The 25833-nt window shown below is 41.9% G+C and overlaps 1 protein-coding gene across 9 annotated transcripts in view; it reads left to right on the top strand.

Annotated features, from left to right (window-relative positions):
- The window catches only part of LOC138983687 (run domain Beclin-1-interacting and cysteine-rich domain-containing protein-like), a 220106-nt gene that overhangs the window by 19546 nt on the left and 174727 nt on the right, over positions 1-25833 (top strand). For 7 of the 9 annotated variants that reach the window (XM_070356972.1, XM_070356969.1, XM_070356971.1 and 4 more), the window contains exons 4-6: positions 11376-11482; positions 18367-18526; positions 21261-21887. In XM_070356972.1, the coding sequence (XP_070213073.1) occupies positions 11376-11482; positions 18367-18526; positions 21261-21887 (894 nt within the window). The remainder of the gene's footprint in view (positions 1-11375; positions 11483-18366; positions 18527-21260; positions 21888-25833) is intronic. The other 2 variants (XM_070356968.1, XM_070356975.1) reach the window with 2 other exon arrangements.

The raw sequence follows: 25833 nt of genomic DNA, 5'->3' as shown, positions 1-25833 counted from the left end.
TGTAGCCTTTTACGAACGTTATCAGAAAAACAAGGGAGATAACTAGCCTTTTCTGTTCGGCAACACACAACTTAACGTTGGGCTTTTCTCGGAAACTATAAAAGTGACCGGGCTCAAATTTTATGTGAACGTGACTCATTGTGTTGTGAATAGCAATTTCTTCCTGTCCATCTGATGCCTCATATAATATTCAGAACTGCGAAAGTGACTCGATCGAGCGTTTGCTCTTCTTGTTTTGCAGAGGTATAGATCATTTGAGGTACTTATGGTAGTCTTGTTTTGTTATTTTTGTATCTGTTTTTGAACACTTTTGTTCAGAGGCTTATATTTGTTTAGAAATCTGTTTTAAGTACCGTATTTGACGGATTACAAGACGCACCGTTTTATAAGCCGCACCCCCGACTTTTAAAAAAAAAATTGGGACGAGCCACGTATAGGCTGACCCGATCCATTGTGGAGGTCATTCCAGGCCGCAGCCATTTCAAACCGCGTCACTATATTAGCCGCCGTCGAAAAAATATAATCAGATCGTGTCAATGAATCAAAACAACCAGGCAAACGAAAGTACGGTATTTGGCGAAATTGGCTCCGAGAATAAACAAGTGAAACAAAGAAGAAAAGTGAACAAGTTTGAAGAAAAATATCACACACACAATTTGTAACTTGTAGTCCGTCAAATACGGTAAGCGGAATATTACCCTTTTCATTTGACGTGTAGAAAAAAGTTGAAGGCATATTCATTAGGTCTTCATAAAAAACACTAAATTTCATGGCAAACCACGTAACCCTGTGAAATTCAGTGGACACCTGTCATTTGCAGGTGTGAAATTTACGTTGGAAAGGAATTTGCTGTTAAAAAAAAAAGTGATCTAGCTGGCTGTGAGGACTTGCTGGAGAGTGTAACTCTGCTGTTTGTTATTAGGACATTATGCAGAATTAATTAGCATTCAAACCACAACAATTATTTCTCTCGCAAAATGGTAGGGGTCTCAGTATTTTGACTCGATTTTGAGGGGAATACAGAGCAGTAAATGCACAGTTTTTGAAATAAAAGGGAACTTTTGAGTAGCAGAGGGTCTCATATGAGCTATAAACAACTGCTATTGTAATTCAATCAAGTTGGCTTTTTAATGAAACAGATCTTGTGATTGGTCAGAATGCCCCAACTCATTAAAAATTACCGGTTATTAATTGTCGATAACCACTCGCTAAAAAAGCCATTAACCACCTGCTGGCGAGGCGCATTGATACAACCTCAACTAGTCTCGGTTAGCTTTGAGGGTCATTTTACAAGTAGGAAATATGAAGGCCAACGAAATACGGAGACCATAAGGTATGCGAAGTGATGACGTCGAATACGTGACGTAAGTTGAAGGTACTGAACTTGTCAAGTCCAGGTGCACGGCCCCTGGGGCTTTTAGTCATACCTCAGGCAGCTATCCGTTAGAAGAACTACCAAGTTTCATTGACTTGCACCCAAAGAGTCAAGAACTGCAATTTTTTTACGAATTAATTTCGTACTCGGACCCGGCTGGTCTTGACCTATTTTTGGATCTAAATTTAGATCAGGTAGATCACCACATCATGCACAAAAAGACAGTCACTAGCAAACTATATCAGACGTCATCATGAGTTTGTGTAAAACAAAATGGAGGCCGGAATCACTCAGTTGAATCGAACTCCGACCAAACACCACGTAATAACTAGGTTAATTTATGCACTCGCGTGAACAAGAAACTGTCGAGCTTCACAGATGTCGTCGTTGGGTAGTTTTGAGTTTGTTTTACTACCATAGGAGGATTTTTGAACTGTAAATGCACTCAGCTGCAACAAAAACGCAAAACGAAGGCTGTGAGCTGCACTGTGCCTTTGATGCATAAATTCTTCTGGACTACGTCAGTCAATTCCGAAGATCGCTTTTGAGATGAAAAGAATATGTTTTAGAGTTTGCTGTCCAGAAACCCGTCAAAAAAGAAGGGGAAAATGTATGTGAAAGAAAACAAAACAGGAGCAGAGTGATAAGATAAGAATACAGAGACATATTTCTTGGGACTTGACCCTTGCAGGTAGGTGAACTGAAAGTAGTGTGTGAACAGAACAGAACCAATTCTGTCTGTTTACCATCGCATGAAAGCAGGAAAGAGATCATCGTCAGATTGAATTACAATAACATGCTTCCATTTGAAACTTCGAGGTCTTCATCATGGATTGACGCCCTCCCAAAGTCTAATTGAAGCCCTCCGTCACTTCGCTCCGTCGGGCTTCAATTAGCTTTTGTCGGGCGTCAATCCCCGATGACGACCTCGAAGTTTCAAATGGAAGCATGTTAATGTGTAATTGAAAGGAAGTAAGCAAGTAAATTGTTCCAAGTGAGTTAAGAGGGTGTTTTGAAAGGGAAATGTGATGTGGTGCCAAAAGAAAAATTTCCATGTTTGTGTAAAATAAAAATGGACATTAAAGTGTTCTTATATTATCTTATCTTTTCTATTGTCTCCCTTGAAGATGGGCGCAATAGCCTTGTGGATAAGATGCAGGCCTCCAAAGCGGAAGGTAGAGACTGTTCAAATCCCGGCCACGCCTTGTTGGTTAAGGGTGGTGATTTTTTCGATCTCCCAGGTCAACTTATGAGCAAGACGTGTTAGTGCCTTATCCTCCTTCGTGTGTACACGAAATCCAAGTACGCACGGAAAAGATCCTGTAATCCATATAAGAGTTCGTGGGTTATAGAAAAACAAAAAACACCTGGCATGCATCCTCCGAAATCTGCATATGGCTGCCTAAATGGTCATACCCGTAAAAACCCACTCGTGCAAAAAAAACTTATCTGCACTAAGATGATGGTCAACTAATATGTGCTTAGAACAAGATTTTAATTAGTAGCAGGGTAGATTTATAGATGAGACTGTCAAGTAGTATACACTAACTAGTGGTGTTTTAGTGCCAGCAGTATCTAATACCTGTTGTAGATTGAGACTGTGAGACTGCTGTATTAGGTGGTGTATTATAGTTATACACTTGCAGGATATATATGGGTCATTCCATAAAGCTGTGTACCAAAAGTGTGACATGCATCGTGAAAATTGAAACTGTCTGAATAGGTTGTTTTTATGGTTTATGTGACAGATATAGACATATGCCACGGTGCCATGCTAAACAAAAGATAAGTTTATGCTTTTTGGATACGAGGGGTGGTCGGAAAGGTGTGTAACATCACACATGTTTTGCGTAAAATGTTGTCCAAACACACAAGACAGATTTCAAAAAGCCATAGTATAATAGTAACAAGCTTTTTTTGCTTCCCATTCAGAGCTCATTCTGAACAAAATGCAGTCGGGGGAAACGAATTGAAATAGATATTTGGTAACTAAAACGTATTTGTTTGCATGGTTGCGTCAACCAACAAACAAACAGTATCAATAACAAAACATCGAGTCAACATGCAGCTAGAAAATGAACATTGAAAGTCCAGAATCAGTTATCACAGAGACAAGTAAAGCTAGGTTAGCACATTTTCGCGCCGCGTCGCAGCTGACGTCAGCATATGTTGTGACGATTCGATTGGTCCATGACGTGGCGTCATCAACCGGCTTATGAATGACTGTGTTATGAATGGAATTCTTTTGGTTTTAGTGACGTCGTCATTGAATAGACTCGAAATTCGGTCAGACTTAGGTGCGTTGTTTTTAACACAAGGCAGATCAAGACACTTAACGATTTTGATTATTGATGATTTGCTGTGTCTTCGAGTTACGTCGGACACACAGTGTTCCTCCTAGTGAAAAAGAAAATAACTGCATCGGTCTCGAATAGCAGCTAGCATCTGCTGAAGGGACATTAAAACCCCAAAACCAACCAACCAACACAGTGTTCCTCTCTTAAACACGTTGGTATTGTTTTGTGTTTATATCTGAATCATGGAATAACTCAGATACAGAACAATACACAAACTATCCACACAATAGACACGATACCTTTTACCTCAAAAACGTTATTTTTCTACCAAATCGCCTCATTTTTGCAACCATATTTTTGTGATCATGCTTCGAAAAAGTGAATGTACTTTACGGGTTTTCACAGCCTATGTGTCCGAAACAATGTACTGCTGATTTCAAAGCTACATGGCACAGATTATAAACACGATGGGCAACTTTTTAGATCTAGTTGACCACTTGCGACTTCTTGTTATATTTGATTGATAATTCAATCTTTTCTTAGTGGTCCGGTCAAAAACATTATTCTTCCTTTACCATAAATCTAAGTGTCATGGGCGAGAAAAATCGCACAATTTTTAACTTTAAGAAGTTGGGGAGGGTAAATGCTGTAAGCTAGTGAAATCCGATGCTAAATTTGCCCGCTTGGTTCGCCCAGTCAAGTCTTCCGGATACATAAGCTTAGTATCACCCATTCTGATAAGCATCGCTCCACGGCTATACAGGGATGCAAAATCGCCGTTTTTACTTTTTGAAATCGCCGTTTTTCATGCACAATCGCCGAAAAAAAAGAAGAGGAAAAATGTAAACCGAGCATGCCTCTCGGTGTTTATTCTCAAGCGGGCGAATCCGAAAGCCGTATTCTTAAACGGGCGAAGCTGTAAACCGTTTGTCATTTCCAAACACGTGAGCGCGGGCGCGTTAACTTGTGCCTTCCCGAAAAATGGCTTCGTGCATGAAGTTCGTTGAACGCGGGTTTGAAAAGAAAATCAAGGAAAACGCAAAGAACGAGTGGAAATGGGAGTGGTTGGACAGAAACGTCAACGAGCAAAGAGTAGGCGATGTCATCCGCAAAATTGAAAAAGCCGGAAACGCATTTTGTGTGGCGTGTTCGAAACCAGTGGTGTATGGCAGCCGCGGCTTTGTGGCCATTGAAGAACACATTCGACTAATAACTAATTGTGGACACACACATTATCACTTGCAATGCTTAATCAATACTCACAGCATAGACAGTAAGAATGTTTTCATTGTGTGACAAGGTTAAGAGACTATTTTTAAAGTTTTTCTATGACAAAATCCAGATGTTTTTATTTTATGCCAGAGATTGAGTGAGAATTTTTGGCTTCTTCAAAGACAATAAGATTAAGGATCTTGTCTTCATTTTGTGCCAGGTGTTGAGTGACAAGCCTTCTTTATGTGCAAGGTGTTGAGTGACAATGTTTAGATTTTTCACAGACAATAAGTCCAGATGCCTTCAAGCTCATTTGTGCCAAGAGTTTAGAGAAGGTGTTTAGTGGCTTCAGTGACAGTAAGGATATAAGATCTGCATTGTGTGCCAGGGATTTGAGACTATGACTGCTAAGACACAACCATTTTTTTAATTGTCTGTCAGAGACAAAGTTTTAAAGTTTCAAATACATCCAAAGCAAAGGGATTTTTACAGTTGCCATTACAGACTTTGTGACTTGCCAATGTCATCTTGTCAGTGCCATGGATTGATACAGCTTGCAGACAGAGTGAGTCAACATATCTCTGTCTCCCTGTCCCTCTCTCTCCAAGTAATGTCATGTGGCTGCTTTGTACAAGTATATGATTGTCCATATTTTCAATGATCAGAAGACAGAACACTCTAGTCTAATGACTGTTCATTTGGTAAAAATATTAGTGGTACTAAACTCTATAGTCTATAAGCAGTAATTTTTCTAAAGTAAATTTAGTAAAACCCAGACCCCCGCCACTTTTCCTCTTTTTTTGTTTTTTTTGTTTGCATCCCTGCTATAGCCAGTTGTCTCTCTGACCGGACGCTACAGTCCTATGCGAATCTATCAAAACAAAAATACAGAGTTATCTCCCATATGTTTTTCGCGAGCACTGATCTAATTTGAGATCAGTGTTCGCGAGACTATGTACAGGGAGGCATGCCGTCATGATGCATTAATTGACGTCAAACACTTTTGACCGTGACGTAATCTTATGCGAGCTTTATCCATAGTCTTGGATAACCACTCACACATAGACTCGGAAATGTTAAAGTTTCTACCACAGACATACACACGCACACACACACACACACACGCACAAACGCACAAACGCACAGACAGACAAAGTTACGATCGCATAGGCTACACTTCGTGAGCCAACAAGAGGCGAAGCCTTCAAGGCTCACGTAAGAAATCGACAAACAGTAACACAAACTCAATCACTCCGTCACACATACACACACACAGTACACACACACACACACACACACACACACACACACACACACACACACACACACACACACACACACACACACACACACACACACACACACACACACACACACACACACACACACACACAGAAAGAGCATAGGTGAAACTGTGCAAGAAAGCGAGACACTAGATCTAGATCTGTCTGTCTGCATGCAGCCTACTTACATGGACACGACTGCCAACTAGTCTCGGCCCGCTCAAAATAACAATCACCGAGACTTTCAGTAATTCCATCGCGTGACGTCTAACCCTCGTACGTCGATAATGTGACGTCAATGTAATATGACGTCTTCAAATATTAAAGTTTCTACCACAGACATACATACATACGCACGCACGCACGCACGCACGCACAGACAGACAAAAGTTAGCATCGCATAGGCTACACTTACGTGAGCCAACAAGTCGAAATTTTGGGACTGCTGCCGGAAGGAGACCGTAATATATGGTTTCATCAATGTCAACTGCAGGTTACAGAAAAAATCGTCTGCTCCAGTGAGCGCCGAAACCAAACGGTTGATTATCACGTGACACTTTTGCCATATTTAGAGTTGTTTGCACAGTAAATACAGCCGCGAAAAATAGCTCGCTTGAAACTGTCTTACATATCAATTCCTTTGTAATTTAAAAAGTACAAAACACCATGAAAAATCATTATCGACGATCGCGAATCTGCTTATATCAATAATACATTACAAAAAGCTCTAAATATGTAAAAATAAAAAAAATAAAAAATTGGTTTCCTTGCCAGACAAGGAAACTCAAGGCATCCTGTCAGGGAGAGAATGAGCCAAACACATTTTGACCTGAGTTCAGGATGAGTATCACCAGGCAGTTTGAAGGGACTGCTTTTTGTGTGTGCTTAATGCCCACTAACAAGGAAATCAGCTTCACAGACACAGGATTTCTTTCTCTCTACTTCGCAACAGCATTTAATCTGATTTTCTTCGATTTATCGTTTTCCGAAAGAAAAAACCTAGTCGATCCAGTGTGTTCAAATTTTGATGAAAATTCAACGTTTTTTTTACCTTAACTGGAACAGGATTAGACTACAAAGAATAGCCTAAGACTTGACAAAGAGACACCGAGCAGGTATATCACAAAATAAAACATTAAAATGTCGAACTTTTTAAAAATATTAACTTTAAGAGCGAAGAGTCGCGAAAGGTTGCCTTCGTAACATTCGTCCCTCGTTGGTAACGACTCATAAAACGCTCCACGCCTGCTCCGTTCAAAAAGTTAATGGGACTTTTTTTATGGAAAAACCTGTCAGCGATGTTGAAGAACATTGCATGCAAAAGAAACACCAAGTTTGAACTTTGATGCGTTGCTAAGTGACAAATATCATTTTTTAACGATCCAGCGTAACCAGACCAAATATAAACGAAGCTTAGTGGCGACACGCGAAAGGCAAAATCACATTCAAATCGGATCAAATTGACACGGCGCACATTCTAACACGTTCACTACACATCAGTAATGCCTGATATTACACACAGTCACATATTCGTGCGTACAGAAGTTATAGACACGTTCACGTAGTTCGCGGTTGGTTTTATAAACCAAATGTTGCGTAGGCAACCGTTATTTTTGAACATTCCAAATGCACACTGTAAACATGCGTAAGGGCAAACAGCTAAGTGCATATGTAACACTAGCACAAAACACAACGAAGATGTATGTTGGGGGTTTCATGGTCGCATTTCATTGGCAGCCACACGGATACTTAAAAACAAGATGTAAGCAATGTCACAATAAAAACGCCATTTTGACGTCATTTTCTGTGTTTGCTTTCATACAAAACACTAACCAACCTAACGATCTTCTTGATTTTATTATCGTTATCTCTTTGGTCAATTTGCAGTCTGTTGATATCCTTATATCATTCGAGAAGCAAGAGAAACATTCCGAAATCTAACTCTAAAGTCATGACCCTCTCGTGGTACACAGCTTTGTAGAACGACCCATATTATTATTATTATTATTATGAACATTTGTGCGCCTAATCTAAATTTAGCCCTAGGCGCTTACAAAATATACAATACATAGTGAACATTATACGAAACACAAATCGACAAGGACCAAGACACTCGGACTCATACACTCGCAGACAGACGCACAGCGAGAACGCGACGCACTCACTCATACCAACTACAGGCACATGCATTCTGAAGACGGAAAAACAGTCATAAATAAATAAATAAATTATTGGATACATAAAGTTAGTTGAGAGAAGAAGAATAGAGCTGGAAAGGGAAGAAGAAGGAGAGAGAAGAGACAGATTAAGGACCAGCAGGAGAGGGGGATGGGTGGTCATTAACAGACTAGTGAGGGAAGAGGTGTGTTTTGAATGAGGTTTTGAATGATTGCATAGATGTGGAGTGCCTGAGTGAGTGGGGAGTTGGTTCCAGATGGATGGGGCCTGGTATGAGAAGGTGCGCTGGCCATATGTTTTGGTGCGTGCTGATGGTATCCTAAAAAGGCGGGTGTCTGCGGAGGATCTTAGGGAGCGAGAGGGGGAGTAGACATCAAGAAGGTCAGAAAGATAGCTAGGGGACGATAGATCAAAGTTTCTAAGGCAGAGTGTGGAGATCTTGAACTGAATCCTCTGTTGAACAGGCAGCCAGTGTAGGGTTTGAAGAAGAGGGGTGATGTGGTCGTATACGTTGTGATTATTTTCTTAATGCTTACACTAGTTACAGTCATTGATACAAAGGCAACTAGTGTGTACAGGTCTCATCACTTGTGCTCTAATTACTGCTGTTATCAAGCATTAGCATATTTTCTGAACTGTTATCACCAGGAGCAAAGCAGATAAACCTGAGCACTTAACAGATACATGTATGTATGCCTTCAAAGTCCACAGTTAAAATTGTTTACATTGCATTAATGATATTGATAGCTTAATACAGTGTTGACAATGACCAGTTAATCATTTTAACACCTATTTGATTCTTGACATATTCTTGAAAGAAGCTTGGTTTATATTCATGACATCTGGTGAAAAGCAGGTATGTGTTGGTTTGCATTGAATTTTCAAACATGCAGGGCTGCTGTCTGAGGTTACAGAACAACAAGTCGCGTAAGGCGAAATTACTACATTTAGTCAAGCTGTGGAACTCACGGAATGAAACTGAACGCACTGCATTTTTTCACAATGACCGTAGTCCGCCGCTCGTACAAAAGGCAGTGAAATTAACGAGCCTGTTTAGCGCGGTAGTGGTTGCGCTGTGCTGCAAAGCATGCTTTTCTGTACCTCTCTTCGTTTTAACTTTCTGAGCGTGTTTTTAATCCAAACATATCATATCTATATGTTTTTGGAATCAGGAACCGTCAAGGAATAAGATGAAATTGTTTTTAGATCGATTTCGGAAATTTTATTTTAATCATAATTTTTATATTTTTAATTTTCAGAGCTTGTGTTTAATCCGAATATAACATATTTATATGTTTTTGGAATCAGAAAATGATGAAGAATAAGATGAATGTAATTTTGGATCATTTTATAAAAAAATAATTTTAATTACAATTTTCAGATTTTTAATGACCAAAGTCATTAATTAATTTTTAAGCCTCCAAGTTGAAATGCAATACCAAAGTCCGGCCTTCGTCGAAGATTGCTTTGCCAAAATTTCAATCAATTTGATTGAAAAATGAGGGTGTGACAGTGCTGCCTCAACTTTTACAAAATGAAAAAAACTTCTGGGGATATCATACCCAGGAACTCTCATGTCAAATTTCATAAAGATCGGTCCAGTAGTTTACTCTGAATCGCTCTACACGCACACACGCACAGACACACACACACACACACACACACACACAGACACACATACACCATGACCCTCGTCTCGATTCCCCCTCTATGTTAAAACAAAACTACTAAATGTAAAAAGCTGATTAGGTTATAGATTTCGAACCACTTTTCCAGTCAGAACTTTGTCATTTGTTTTTCTTGAATGTTCGCCAGGGCTTTCAAATTTTGCTAGTTTATCAGCTCTTATGACCCTCATAGTCATACAGTCGAACTCGCTTAAGACGAATCACTGGGGATCGGGAAATAAATTCGTCTTAACCGAAATTCGCATTAAGAGAATTGATTGATTTTTTTACTGTCACAATTTTAGAAGTAAAATTTAAAAAGTCGTGTAAAAGCATGTACATGTACATTCTGATCAATCTCCGATTTCATGGTGTCCACCAGTTCTGGTGCATGTACTACCCTGGCCAAGTTTCCTCTCAAGACATCAAAGAGACCGCCCCATAGGTTAAACTCCCCATAGGTTAAACTCGTCACTGACCCGGGTGCAGGAAGTGTTTCCTCTCATATGAAAGGGGAACCACCTCTCATAGCTAAAACTGGGTCAATGACCCCTGGGAAGAAGGTCAGTGTCTATAAAGAAGGCCACCCAGTCATCACAATGGACCTGTCTTTGATCTCGCCTCACATGCAGATCCTTGTAGCCTTGTGACTTTTAGAGACGAAGGGGCTCTGGGGCGATGAAAACGTGTTTGTTAAAAGCCCGGTTCGTTATGCAAATGACATGATATGTCGATCTCGGGACGAGTTTAAAGATTTCGTCATAAGCGTGAGTAAATTACAGACATTATGCATGCTTGGGAATCCAAAAAGTGCTCGTTATAAGCATAAATTCGTTACAAAGAATTCGTTTCAAGTATTTTTTTTAAGCATGAAGAAAGAGGTATTCAGTTGGGAACTTAAAACTAATACGTTATAAGTCAAAATTCGTAACTAGCGTGTTCGTTTTAGGTGGGTTCGACTGTACATTGTTTAAGATTGATTGACCTCTACCGTCTGTCATTTCCACACAGTATACAAAAATGATAGAAAAGTTGTACATTTCAGAGACTTGCTCATAAAGTTTGGTTAACATCCATTAAATTTCAAGGTCACTGCTATGTCAGAAAAAAGCCTGATAACAGTTCTATTTTTGTGTTGAAAACTGTTATGTGCTAATAATTACCTAATGCACAGGATTTATGTTTGAATAGTGAGATTAGGGAATGGGCGATATTTACATACTGGGTCTTTACAAAGCACTTCTCTGTACCTGAAAAATGTCTTGAATTCAAGGAAAATCCAGTTTGGTTGGCTAGTACTGTGACTTGTGTACCTGTTAGTTTGTCTTGAGAGTTGTTTGATTGTCTCAGTGTTGTGTTTCAGAGGGAGCCTTCTTGAGGAGTGAGGAGTATGTGACAGCCATGTTGATATGTCTACGTGCTGTGGAATCAAACAAAGTGGTCAATCTGGCAGACATCAACCCTAAGCTAGTGAGTACAGCAGTCTGTGCAATGTACTGCCCCCTGCGTGAGTGGACACCTGACATGTACAGACACATTTGCTCGGCACAGAGTGTTTTTCAACAATAAATGCACCCTCTTAAGTGAACACCTGCAAAACGTGGACACTGACAATCATTTACGGTCCGAACTGTAGGTTATACCTGTAATGTGTGGACAGACGATGAGACTCATCACATGTTCACCATAACCAAATAGATAGCAGAACAGCTAGGCCAGCACCTGGTACGGCACGGTTGGCCTAGTGGTAAGGCGTCCGCCCCGTGATCGGGAGGTCGTGGGTTCGAACCCCGGCCAGGTCATACCTAAGACTTTAAAATTGGCAATCTAGTGGCTGCTCCGCCTGGCGTCTGGCATTATGGGGTTAGTGCTAGGACTGGTTGGTCCGGTGTCAGAATAATGTGACTGGGTGAGACATGAAGCCTGTGCTGCGACTTCTGTCTTGTATGTGGCGCACGTTATATGTCAAAGCAGCACTTCGTGGTCGGCTGGGCGTCAAACAAACAAACAAACAAACAAACAAGCACCTGGTACAGAGGTCATACTGTGGCAGCGCAGTGGGACAGAAGATTTGAGTGGTGTCGGTCGTGTTAACTTGATTACACGCGTACCCAGTTGGGGGATGGGGGGGGGGGGGGGGGGGGTTGAGTGGGGTACGTTTACTTTCTTGCATACAGAGGGGAGGATGCCAACACAAAATTGCTCGATGTTCTTTGTTTTCTTGTCTGCTGGACATAAACAACAGAAGCCCCAGGCCCTCAGAGTAAGAGAGTTGAAATCCACAGTACTGAGGCATCACGTGTCATGTTATAACTTCGATCGGGCGTTCCCCACGGTGGAGTCATTTCCCCAACCCTCTTTCTCGTCTACATAAATGACATCACAACCACAGCGCCAAGGCATGTCTCAAACACCCTGCATGCAGATGATTTCGCAGTAAGGTGTACCAAGGAACACACAACAACAGCAGCTGTTCACCGCATGCAGAACACCATTGACAAAGTATGCAGCTGGACTGAAGACTGGGCACTCCAGCTCTGCTCAACCAAGACTGTCAGCACACTTTTCTCCCTCTCCACATCAAAGGAAATTAAGGTCTTTCTGAAACTATTTTTACCTTGTAGCTTCCTACAGACACTAAGCAACAGTGCAGTACCACTTAAAGAGCAATATTTTTTAATTTATTTTTGACCATCTGTGGAACACTTCATGGACCCATGATCTGAGCTGTTCACACTTATAAAAAGAGACAAGTTTGTTCCATTTATCAGATGTACATGTGCATGTGTGCCTATAGTGTGTGTGTGTGTGTGTGTGTGTGAAGTGTGACAATTGTGAAAGAGTGTTTCTGTGCAGGGAAGGTTTACTTGCGTGTGTTTCTGGGCAGTGGGGTGTTTGCCCAATGGCAAACCTTTCCATAAACACCACTTGTCTATAAAGATCACCTTTTCTCAGTCCCTTAGGTGGTCTTTATAGACAGGGTTGACTGTTTATTGTTTTACATGGCATGTCAAGGGTGCATCTGCTTCAGTTGGGCGGCGGAAACCTTTTTTTGATTATTGGCAGAAACGTAAATTTTGTTTGTCAAAAATTTCGGGAAATAATTCATAACATTTTTAAAACTTTATTGCGTGCGCCTATTATCGATAGCTGAAAATGAAACCAGCCCTTTTGTGGTGTGTGTAAACCCCGTAGATACTGTCACAGGCGCCATCTTCAAGAATGATCACTGTATTTGTGTAGTGTTGTAAAATACCTTCTGTTGCTTCCATTTAATTTCAATTTCATTCTATGAATTGTCATCAGCATTGTCATGATGTCATGCTGTCCATGCACTCATAAATACTGAAACGGGTCCGTTCAAGTTTAGAACTTTAATTTCAACTCATCAGGATTCTAACATGTCTTCTAGCCGCCATGTGCTAGCTCCCAGGAAGTGCTGGGCGGAAACACGTGACACGTGAATAAATCAAACGTATTGTAGTCTCGGCGAGCCATGTATGATGCCATGACATCCCCCTTTCTTTAAATGGACACTTTTCTTTTTAAGTTGAATATTTTTACTTTAATTAAGTTTAACATTTCTAACGACAGAAATTAAAAGTATTTCTTGTTATGTAAGCAAGTTCCTTTTGCACACTTAACTACACAATGACTCAAACAGGGCACTGAGTCTCTCATCAGTGTCTCTGACTTAAAACTTAAACAAAAGCACCAGAACTTCACACCAAAGTGAATGTGACTAGAAGTGACTACACTGACTCTTTCGCGTAGTATGGAAACAAATGTTTTCACTGAAACCGTAGTGGAAGTTTGACTTCCCTGCCACTCCTGGTACGAACAGGAGAAGTTTCAACATCTGGAGGATCTGGCAGTTCAAGTTCAACGGTCTCTGCGCCGCCAGAATCACCTGCCGCAGGAGATTTTGGAACAGTTTCATCTCGAATCTGCACCTCTTCGCCAGTTGGAGCCCGACGAAGGTGTCGTCTGTTTCGTCTCAGTCTACCTGTCGGTGTTTGAACCACGTACGATCTAGTGGCACACTGCTCAACTACACGTCCGGACTGTCGCCATCCGTCTTCGCCGTCGATCTTTATTTTGACAGTCTCACCCGGCTCGAGGGTGGGAAGAGACTGGACACCGTGTCTACGGTCATAGTTCTCTTTTTGTTGCTGCTTTGCTTGTCTGTCCCGTTCTTTGAAATCCTTCGCCACAGGTGTTTGGGGTATGAGGGATTTGGGGAGACTTGGGAGACGAGTTCTAAGCTGTCGCCCAAACGCCAACTCGGCTGGGCTTGCACCAAGTGATGGGATTGGGGTAGCCCTGTAGGATAGCAAGGCTAAGGCAACATCGCTTTGTTTCAAGATTGTTTTGGACGTCTGCACAGATCGTTCCGCCTCACCATTGCTCTGGGGATACCGTGGACTGCTTGTCACGTGCGTGAAGCCCCACGAGTGTCTGAAGTCTTGAAACTTTTCCGACGTGAATTGGGTACCATTGTCCGACACCACAATTTCTGGAACCCCGTGTCTGGAGAACAAGTCTTTCAGCTTGCCGATCACTTCTTCTGCTGTTTCCCTGGACAACTGCTCAATCTCAATGAAGCGAGAGTAGTAGTCTACGTATGACAGGTAGTTCTCTCCCCTGAATGCTAGTAGATCTACCCCTACTTTCTGAAATGGGTACTCAGGTAACTTTGAAGTAATCAAAGGTTCCTTTCGCTGTGTTGGTTTGCTTTCTAAGCAATGTCTACACCTCCCCACCATTTCCTTGATTTCCTGACCCATGCCTGACCACCAAACACACTGGTTTGCCCTTTCTCTGCATTTTTGAATGCCCTGATGCCCGTCATGAATTTTGCCCAGAATATCTTTTCTGTGGGAGAATGGGATTACTATCCTTGACCCTCTGACTAGTAATCCATCATGATCGCTCAGTTCATCTTTGACACTGTAAAACTCACGAGCCGCAAGTTTCACGTCTTCTTTGTATTGCGGCCAGCCCGATCGCGTGTACTCTAACGCTGTTTGAAGCGTAACGTCTTCTTGTGTTGCTTTTCTGAGAGCTTCTAGCTTTTCATCTGAGACCGACCACGATGCGCGAACCGCGTCTACATGTACTTGAACATCTGTTTCAAGTGTGTTCTGTTCTGGACTCTCTGTCTCTGCCAGTGGAGATCTGGACAGAGCATCGGCGACAACCAGATTTTTCCCTGGTTCATATTCCGCGACAACGTTGTGACGCATCAGTCGCATCAACATACGCTGACACCGCAAAGGAGTGTCTGTGAGATCCTTTTTGTTAATCAGCGGAACCAAAGGTCTGTGATCTGTAATCAGCTTGAATTCCGGTAACCCTGTAAGATACCTTTGAAATTTTTCACACGCGTAGACCCCAGCAAGACATTCTTTTTCGATCTGCGCGTATTTGCATTCTGCTGATGTGAGTGTTCGCGAACAAAACGCGACAGGTTTGAGTTCGCCTTCATACACTTGGTATAGGACTCCGCCTAAGCCATAGCTGCTTGCATCTGAACACACGACTGTTTCGCGACCTAACTCGTAGAACGCCAGCGTTGGTGCGTTTGTGATACTCTTTTTCACCTGCTCGAACGCCTGTCGCTGTTCACTATCCCAGATCCACTGTGTATCTTTGTGAAGAAGCGCGTTCAGTGGCTTAAGTATGTCCGCGAGGTTTGGAATGAACCGACCGAGGTAGTTAACCATCCCGAGAAACCGACGCAACTTGCTCACGTCTTGAGGCTCTGTCATCTCTATGATAGCCTTGACCTTTGACAGATCAGGTTGAATGCCGTCTTGGCTGATCGTGTGACCCAGAAAGTCAAGCTTCGTTTTCCGAAACTCACACTTTTCTTTGTTCAGCTTGAGCCCCGCCTGTCTTACGCGCTCTAGAACCTGCCTGAGACGTTCATCATGCTCTGCCTCAGAGTCGCCACTGACAACGACATCATCCATGAAGCAAACGACTCCGTCTATGCCTTGAAGCATGTCTTCCATGGTTCTTTGGAAGATTTCGGGTGCAAGTGAAATCCCGAACGGCAACCGTTTGTAGTAAAACCTTCCAAATGGCGTCATGAACGTTGTCAGTTTTGCTGACTCTTCCTGTAGAGGAATTTGCCAGAAACCGGAAGTCGCATCGAGTTTTGTAAAAACTTTCGCCCCTGCGAGTTTGTGTGTCATGTCTTCCAACGTTGGAAGTGTGTAGCGCTCCCGCTTGACCGACCGATTCAAACGCTTCAAATCAACACAGATGCGAACGTTTCCATTCTTTTTCAATACTGGCACGATCGGTGCACACCAGTCTGTCGGTTCGGTGACCTTTTCTATGATGCCATCCGAAAGCATGCGTTGAAGTTCTCTCTCAACTTTTGGTAACAACGGAATCGGAACGCGTCTCGGAACTGAAATGCTGTACGGTTCTGCGTCTTCATTCAGAACGATCTTGATTGGATCACATTTGACTGGGACGCCTATGTCCCCAAATGCTAAGTTGTTCATTTCATCTAGCCTCTTAACTAGACCTAGCTTCAAAGCTGTGCTCCTGCTGAGGAGACTATCTGTTTCCCCTCTCAAAACGTAAACTCTGAAGGTTGTACGCTTTCCCTTAAAGCTTGTTTGCGCTACAAACTGACCCATGTTCTCAACAGGACCTCCCGGGGACTCTAGTTTGGCATGACTAGTGTGAAGTTTGGGTCTTGGACTCATCTTTTTGAACTCAGATTCCGAAATGACAGATACATCAGCCCCTGTGTCTATTTTGAAATTGACCACCCTATTTCCTATGCTAAGGGAAACTCTCCATGGTGGTTCGTTTTCTGTGGTTTCTAGACTACCCAAAAAGAACTTCTCGCCCTGTTCAGAGTTAGTGAGATTGTCCAGTGTTTGCTTGGACCGGCACACAGACTGAAAATGGTTAGATTTACCACAGGCTCGACAAGTTTTCCCCATTGCTGGACAGACTGTACCTCTTTCGTGTGGACTGTTACCACACTTGTAGCACGAACGTTGGCCTGACTGTCTGCCGCCGCGCTGACTTGTGCTGCCGCCGCGCTGACTTGAGCTGCCGCCGCGATGACTTGAGCTGCTGCCGCGATGGCCGGAGAAACTTTGAGCGCCGCCTCGGTGACCATGGTTACGGCCTCTTCCTCTCTGGAAACTGCTGCCGCCAACACTGGATTTGTTGACTTCGTCCACGTTGCTGCTGACGCCACGCTGCTCTGCCATCTGTGCCTTTACTTGCTCGTGCTGGCGAGCCATCGTCACTGCCTTGTCCAAATCTAGGTCTGGTTCGAGCTGAAGCTTTTGAGACAAGTTCTGATCTGTAACACCTAAGACAACTCTGTCTCGTATGGTGTTATCCCTGTCAGGGAACTCGGTGAATTCTGCTAGCTTGAACAGGTCACGAACATATTCTTCGATAGTTTCACCTTGTTGTTGGCTTCTCTGGTGGAACAACGCTCTCTCGTGAATGAGATTTCGTTTGGGGGTGAAGTGGGTGTCAAACCGTTGCGCCACAATGTCAAAACTTTTCTGTTGTTCTGCTGTCAGAGCAAATTGTTTAAAAATGCTCTCCGCTTGTGCCCCCATTGCGTAAATAAAACTGCTAACCTGTACATCTCCGTCCTCCTTGTTGAGTTTTGACGCGAGACGAAATCTAGCAAATCTCTCTCTCCACGCTTGCCACCTGGCTGGCTGTCGAAAGTCAAAATTTTCTGGTGGTTTGAATCCTGGCATCTTGGTCTTTCTGTGATATGTCGCACGCTAATCACTCAAAGATTAATCCCGTCGCTGCCACCATGTCATGATGTCATGCTGTCCATGCACTCATAAATACTGAAACGGGTCCGTTCAAGTTTAGAACTTTAATTTCAACTCATCAGGATTCTAACATGTCTTCTAGCCGCCATGTGCTAGCTCCCAGGAAGTGCTGGGCGGAAACACGTGACACGTGAATAAATCAAACGTATTGTAGTCTCGGCGAGCCATGTATGATGCCATGACAAGCATCTGGGGGTTAGTTGCCCCTGTACCCCTATTTTCAGTTTTAGGAAATATTATCAGATGCACCCTTGCAATGTAAACAGTTGCTAATAATGGTTACAATAACAATTGATGCTAATAATGGTAACAATAGCGGTTGATATATCTTACATTAGAGTCAAGTTTTGGTCGCAATTTTTTCTTAAAAGTAAATACATTTGTAAAGTATGAATTGCAATATCAGAGCATGTGTGTGTGGTCTAATCTGCATTGCCATTTGGTTATGGAATAACAGTATTATAGAACATCGTGTTATGTCATATATTTTACGTAAAATGTGTGTGCATGTTACAGTTGCAACCCCACCGGCCAGCAAGAGTGAGTGATTATAACCCCACCATGTCTGGTGCCAACACAAGTTCATCATTTGATCCTCATCCTCCGAGCCACTCTGCCCCTGACCTTGATTCTTCTCCCTCCTCCACTGAACGGCAGCTATCCATGGACAGATACAGTCAGTTTAAAATGTCAAGAGATTGTTGTTTTGTTCCCTGAGAGATTGAAGGGCAAACTGTGAAGCGGGGTCAGTGGGGTGGGGTGACAAGCAGTTCTGTAAAATACACATTTTGCAAAAGGCTGTTTTTATTTTGTGAGGCCTAATTGGTAGGTAATTAGGAGCATCTGTGTATGGTCCTTCCATCCATCTGGTTGGGGTAGAAGCAAGAGCTTGGAAGCTTGACACACTTAATGTGTTTGGTGATCTCCTTGTATACAAAACATGTGATAATGTTTCAAGGTTGCAATTGGGTCTGCTGACATGCACTGGCCAAGTAAGACTGGAAGGTCTTTTTACATTCAGTCAATACTTGACTGAATGATTTAACGAGGCCGGAGGGTGATGTTTGTCTCCCTAGATATGAGTATCTGTCTGTCTGTGCAGAATATCTCAGAAACTACCAAATGGATTTGTATGAAAGTCGATGTCCACATTTTTGAGGGCATTTGCTTAATGTGTAATCATTGTCTGATTTTTGATAAGGCTATTTGATGACGTCATATTTGCCGGTTTGCACAAGTTGAGGCAGCTTCATTTTGTCATCAATTTGATTGTCACACAATTATCTTTGACTCAACCCGGACGGACTATGGGATTGCATTCCAGCTTGGTACCTTAATAATATCACAAAAAGAAGGAAACCTTACATATTCAATAAAGTACATCTTTAAGAAACAACCCAGACCAGAGCTTTAAAAAAAAGAAGTTTTTCAATGTGTGTTCTTTTTAAAAATGAAAAGATCTGGTATTCCCAACATTGTGTAAGTTTAACTAAACGATAGCACTGAACGCCTTGCAACCTACTAGTGTCACTGCCAGAAGTGGTAATGGTTATTGTGTCAAAAATGAGGTCTCTCAAGTGTCTGAATACACATATTTTGTCTCAGCAAGCCCAGTATCAATCCAGTCAACTTGGCAGCAACTGGGTAAAAAAAATGAACGATGGTTTTTGTGTTGTTGTTTTTCTCTCTCTTTTTCCCTTCTATTTTTAGAGAGTGTTGAGTATTAGGCCAGTTATGGTGGTGGGAAGGGGGGGTGGAGGTTGGGCAAGTTTGCTTCTGTTGGATATTCTTAGGATTGGATAACTAAATGAAATTATACAGGTCAATTAAGCAAATATTTTATTTTTGATTCATATACACAGTGGAATCCCCCTTTTAAAAATCTTTCAAAAAATCAAGTCTGAAATAGTTAAGATTGGGGTAAATTTACAGAGGTTAAAAAAAAGCATCATTATAATCATCCTCATCTCTTCAATCATCCAAAGTTAAAAAGATTGTCCTGGCTCCTGTGGCCCTTCATGTCTGGAGCTCTCATGGTGACCCTGGTCTCAGTGTTCCTGTTCCTTCCTTCCCTGAAGAGTAGTTGATTTGTCAGTCTTCAACGTGTGATGTTCTGGGGGGTCGACCGTCTCGACGGTGGTCTGCTCTCTGGGGGGAAGCTCACTCAGTCTGGCTCCGCAACTTCACAGTCAATAGCGTAGTTAAGTCTGTCTCCGCAAGGGGGAATCAGTCCGTTAACTAATAGCCTATTTAGCCGTGTGACGTCCGCAGTTTGTGCGTGCGCGATACTTCCGGGTCAGAGGTTACGGTCCGAACCACCGGAAAGCGTTACCACCGGCCGCTAAAACCAACGATTGTATGGAATGCGAGTGGTAAACTAAATATCTCTTTCAAATCAAAATATGTTTTCATATTAGTTGCACAGGCATGTTCTTGTTTATCTTGTGAGTGCATCTCATTAAAACTGGCTGCAAATTCGAACGTTGAAACTATTTTTGCAAGAATTTTCGAATGCATGCCTCCTCGGGTGAAATTTTCTTGCTGGGAAGATAGATCTATTCTGTTAGTAGCAGCAACAAATTGTAACGTTTTTAACATTGTAAAAGTTATACGGACAGGAATTGATTTGCGAGCTTGTCCGGTAAATGCGAGATGCATGGGCATGTTACTACAAAGTAATATTCTTTGTTTGGAGTGGAGTACAAGTCAAGGGTCTTCCAAACCCGGCAAACGCAGTAGGCAACCAAGCGACAGTCTTCTCAATATGACTTAACTGCTACAACTCAGTCCCCAAGCCCGACCGTCCATTTGGAGGCCGTAGCGCTGACATTGTATAATACCAACTGGTGGCCTAAAGTAGGTTACGTCTCCAGCTAAGGCTGCTACTCATGACTTGGTAGAACCTTGCCTGTGCCCCAACTATTGTCATTAGTAGTAGTAGCCTGCGTACATTGGTTCAGGGCAGCAAAAAAAACCAAAAAAAAACAATCTTTAAAAAAACAGGGTCTTGGGGGGAGTCTTTTATTTGTTTAGGGTTCGTGGGTGTCTTAAAAGCCAGGGAGTCTTCTATTCGGGGTGGGGGTTTTAAAAGGGGAGTTCCAATGTAATGAGACATGACGAAAGGGAGTCGTAAAAGCATTTGGTTTTCTTGTTAAATCATACATTTCATAAAAGGCTCTGGTGCCTTTATGGGAAATTCATTCATGCAAAAATTCCAACTCACCACAGCAAGCAGTCAGGGTGTCAATTTGTGCTATATGGTGAAGTGCAGGGGTGGTCTTATTCCTTGTAAAAGCCTGGCCTGATCTAAGACAGTGAGGCAAACTGCTTTCATGAAGTGGAGTGGGCCCTTTAAGTTCTGTGTATGATTGTATTTTCTACTGTACTGAAGAGAGAAGGTGCTTGTGCAGATACCTCAAGTGGATCATTGGCATCAGCTGTGTACACCTCCATGTCTACTTCTCCCCCCCAGTCATCGTCTCCAAGTGCTGCCATGTCGCCTTTGCCACACATCACCGGTTTCTATGACTGTGTACACCCTGCACCGCTCATGGAAGTGGAGTATGGGTCTTCACCTCCATTCCAAATGACCTCTTCTACCCCCTATCAAAGCAGCGTGTCAGATGATTTGGTTCCATTGGACACTTGTGACCGTGGGGATGTGAAGAAAGCTCCATTGAGGAAGTGCAAGTCAGAGAGTTTTCCTGGCGAGTTAGAACTGGAAGCAAAGCCTGTCACCAGTGAGGTGCAAAAGAAAATTCACATTCCTGTCAAAGAGAGTCGAAAGGTTGTGTCAGGTACATGGCATGGTGTGAGAGACCAAAGGCGACCAAGCTCAGAGACCAAAAGCGACGCTGCAGCCGGTACCAAGGGACATAAGCGATCTCAGTCAGATATGGGTGTTGGGACCACACCGAGCAGCAGCCAGCCTGCGATGCATGACGTCACGTTCCACAGTGAGGAGTTCGCTTCAACTGTCAAACCCCCACTCACAGAAGCTGGTGGCCAAACTAACAAGCGAGATCAGAGAGGTATTGGTAAGTTTCCTACAGTGTCTTATCTCAACAAGTTACAGGTTCAAAACAATCCTACAACTTCAGAAGATGCTAATACATTTTGAGAGTTGATTTAACCACATAGGGTCATCTCAGGGCAGCACCAAAAATGTAGGATGTAGATACTGATTCTTTATGATGTGCATCAACAACAAATGAACAAGCAGGCAGATACATGCTACAATGAAAGGATGCACCCTCAGCAGGATTTTGGAAGGAGTAGAATTTGGGGCACAGGCAAGGTTCTACCAAGTAGAATATGTACAGAGTAGGTAAGGGTTGTGGCAGGGAAGTGAGGAAGGGGTGAATATGAGGTGACCTGCTTCTTGTGTTGGAGTCCAGTGGCCCACAGTAGGGCCGAGATAAGGAGGGGAAAGGAGAAGGGAACTAAGGTAAACACGAAAACCGAGAGAGAAAACAAAATTTACTTGCAGATTATCTAAATGCAGCCAAATGTATGAGAGGGCACACTTTTTTGCCTGATTGTTTTATATTAAAGTTCTGATTTCCATGGTTCCAATTTGGCACATTTTTAAGCACTTGCCACAAATATACCAACAGTGTGCTAATTACTGTCTAATTTCATTTTCAAACAAGTTGTATATCTTCATTTCTAAGTATACATTAGTCATGACATATTACATATCACTGTAAATTTTATAAGACGTGTCAAAGACAATTTTTCATTTTAATGTATTCATTTTAACGGACAATAAATTGTTATTGAGTGCTCTATCTGAAAATAGGTATTCCAAAGTGATTTTCAAATTTTGAATAACCCATATGAAACTTAGTTAAACAAATAGAGTTTTTGATTCTGAGCACAGGAATACTTTTTTTTAAGGTGGGCTGGAGAGGAAAAAAAATTATGATTTTTATCCGTATTTTTGGACTCATTCTTCCGCACATTCAGACATGCCTCAAGCACACAAATCAAATTACATGAGTCCAAAAATGAGTTTATGAATACTTTATATACTTTTCAGATTGATAATGCAAAATACATTGACAGGAAATACATCGTAATAGAAATACGGAACTACAAAAATGGCACAAAATAGCAAAATAAGCCCTCTGCTACTCCTAACAACTGGGCAAGAGCCCATTTTCTAACTCTTTCATCTCTAAATCATACAATGCATTTTCATTGTAATACATTTTCTAGGAAGAGCAGGATATGATATCTAAGCCTAATTTTTTTCAACTCCATCTGACAACTGGTTAATACGATATCTTTGATTAAAAATGCCAAAAGTGCTGTTTTGTCAAGTCGAGAAAAATGGCGACTAGGGAGTCATTTTTGGTCTGCCATAACTTTCTTGCTTTAAAAGTTACAAAGCTGTTTTTGGTATCCATTTGTTCAGTATTAAAAGCTCTTAATAAGTGATACACACTTGGATTTCTACATGCTTAATGAAAACATAGCAATGTCTTGAAAAAACAGATATTTTGTACAAAACGTGAATTTTGTCTTCTTCGAAATGTTTTAATCTGGTTCAATGTTTAAGCTAATGCAAGTACCTTATACCAAAATGATCAGTTTGTAATGAACTGTCAGAACAGCAAACAAGACAATGAACGTCTTTTCTTCCGTTGAGACCATGACTGTTTTTTATCTGAGGTAAAAAAAACCATTAATTTTATTTTGATATTTTTGATTTTTTTTTAAATGAAAAAAGTATGTCTTGATTAGCTTACTCTGTCATGCTTGCAAGTTGACTTTGTAAAAGCTCAATTTTCTGCCTCAATTTTGAAGATTATTGTTGCACAGCAACTTTTTCTGCCGCCAGTGATATTAAAGCTTCCTCTTTTGAAATGTTTAGTTCTTGCTCAAGAATATTTTTTAGCACAAGATCTCCTTGGTGGGTAGCTTTGAAATTTGCACTTCTTCTGTAGAGTTTGGAGTTTCTCACTCCTGATAAGCTTTCCTTCACATTTCTGTTCTCTTGCTGTAGTTTCTTGACTAAAATTGGCATGCACTTGTTTAAGAAAAGTCCAGTTTTTCTTTAGCATTAGTCAAATCATCAAAGTCCTTAGTTTGCCAAGTGGTAGTCAGATTTGCACCACCTACAATATACAGTAGAATCCGCTTAATAAGGCCACCTCCGTGCAGGACAAAAGTGGCTTTATTAAGCGGGTGGACTTATTAAAAGGATCTCAGGCAAACAGAGCAAATAAAGCAAATAAAGCGAAAAAGCACTCAAATCCAAGAGGATTTAATACAAATAAGCAAATAAAGCAAAGCGCTGAAATCCGAGAGGAAAATACATGTATCTGATACGGTATGGTCATGGAGACGTCATCATCAGTCTTTCCCAAGTCGCTGACGTTTTCTTTCAGGTACAGGACCAGATGCAGTCTCACGCAAATTCCCTTCATTTTTCAACAAATTTGTCAGCATCCCACGGGAGACTCCCAGAGTTACAGCACCTTCCCTGACAGAGACAGACGGCAGCGCTCTAAACTTCTCTAGGATTGCCATCTTTTCCACAGTTGTCATGTCTGTCCTCTTGCGTTTGGTGGCCATGGTTGCTTGTGTCCGGATTTCAAACTAAACCCCTTTCTATCCAAGAATTGTTGGCAGTGACAGAAATGCGATCATGAACATTCACTCATATGAACAAAAACTTCTGTTTGAAGTTGTTTACGACCACTGACTTGCACTTAACGTGATTAACGTAAGTTTCAAACTCACAAGAGGCTGGACGAAAAGTTGTTTACGATCACTGACTTGCACTTAACGTGATTAACGTGATTTCAAACTCACAAGAGGCTGGCCAAAACGTCTCAGGTTGTTTTGAAAACCATTCATGGATTAGCTGTGAGTGATCAGACAGCGATTAAAGACTCACTGTTACTGCTTTTCACATCTAACGCGAGCCCAAAAGTGGCTTTATTAAGCGGGTTGGTGGCCTTATAAAGCGGGGTTTTTTTAAGCATAAAACATAGGTGAAAATCCGTGCAGCCAGAAATTGGCCTTAAAAAGCGGGTGGCTTTATTAAACATGGACTTATTAAGCGGATTCTACTGTACTCCAAATGTTCAAGCTTTTTTTCTGCCTTTTCTTTCTCTTCCTGTAGTATTTTGTGGTATTCCAGCGTAACCATTGTAGCAGCTGAATGTTGAGCTTGCAGACTGCTAATGCTATGCTGGTTTTCTTCCCTACTGTCAAGTATTCCTGCTGGTTCAACTGTGCTGTGATGGACTAACTTTTCTTGCTCCTGGTTTGAGCTGCCCAGATTCTTGTTGGAAACACTTCTTCCTTGGCAACTGTTTGACTGCACACTAAATTCATGAACCAAAAACTTCTCAAGTTCTTCAGGGCGCCTATCTTTAACTTTGCGTAAGGTTTTGTACTGCATCATACTTTTTTCTTCAGACTTAGCAATCTGTGATCTAGAACATTTCAATCCCCTCCCCTAACACATTCAACCATTCAGAAGCAAAATCATGTTTACATGTTCTTTCTTTCTAAATTGTTCAAGTGCAATCACAATCTGGTTTGTCAGTCGGATACCTGTTCCTAAAAATTGAGAACATGAATGCACATTTGACCAGTCAATGCCAACATCATCAAGTTCTTTGTTGAATATCATGTTCACATAAGAGGTCTCTTTCAAGAATGCAGCATCAGCTGAAGAAACAGCAATGTTGTTGAAGGATTTTTCAGTCTTCTGGATCAGTTTGTTTGTTTGTTTGTTTGCTTAACGCCCAGCCGACCACGAAGGGCCATATCAGGGCGGTGCTGCTTTGACATTTAACGTGCGCCACACACAAGACAGAAGTCGCAGCACAGGCTTCAATGTCTCACCCAGTCACATTATTCTGACACCGGACCAACCAGTCCTAGCACTAACCCCATAATGCCAGACGCCGGGTGGAGCAGCCACTAGATTGCCAATTTTAAAGTCTTAGGTATGACCCGGCC

The sequence above is a fragment of the Littorina saxatilis genome, linkage group LG13, assembly GCF_037325665.1.
Source record: "Littorina saxatilis isolate snail1 linkage group LG13, US_GU_Lsax_2.0, whole genome shotgun sequence".
Lineage (NCBI taxonomy): Eukaryota > Metazoa > Mollusca > Gastropoda > Littorinimorpha > Littorinidae > Littorina > Littorina saxatilis.
The sequence above is the reverse complement of the archived record's forward strand: the minus strand, read 5'-3'. Positions and strand labels throughout refer to the sequence as shown.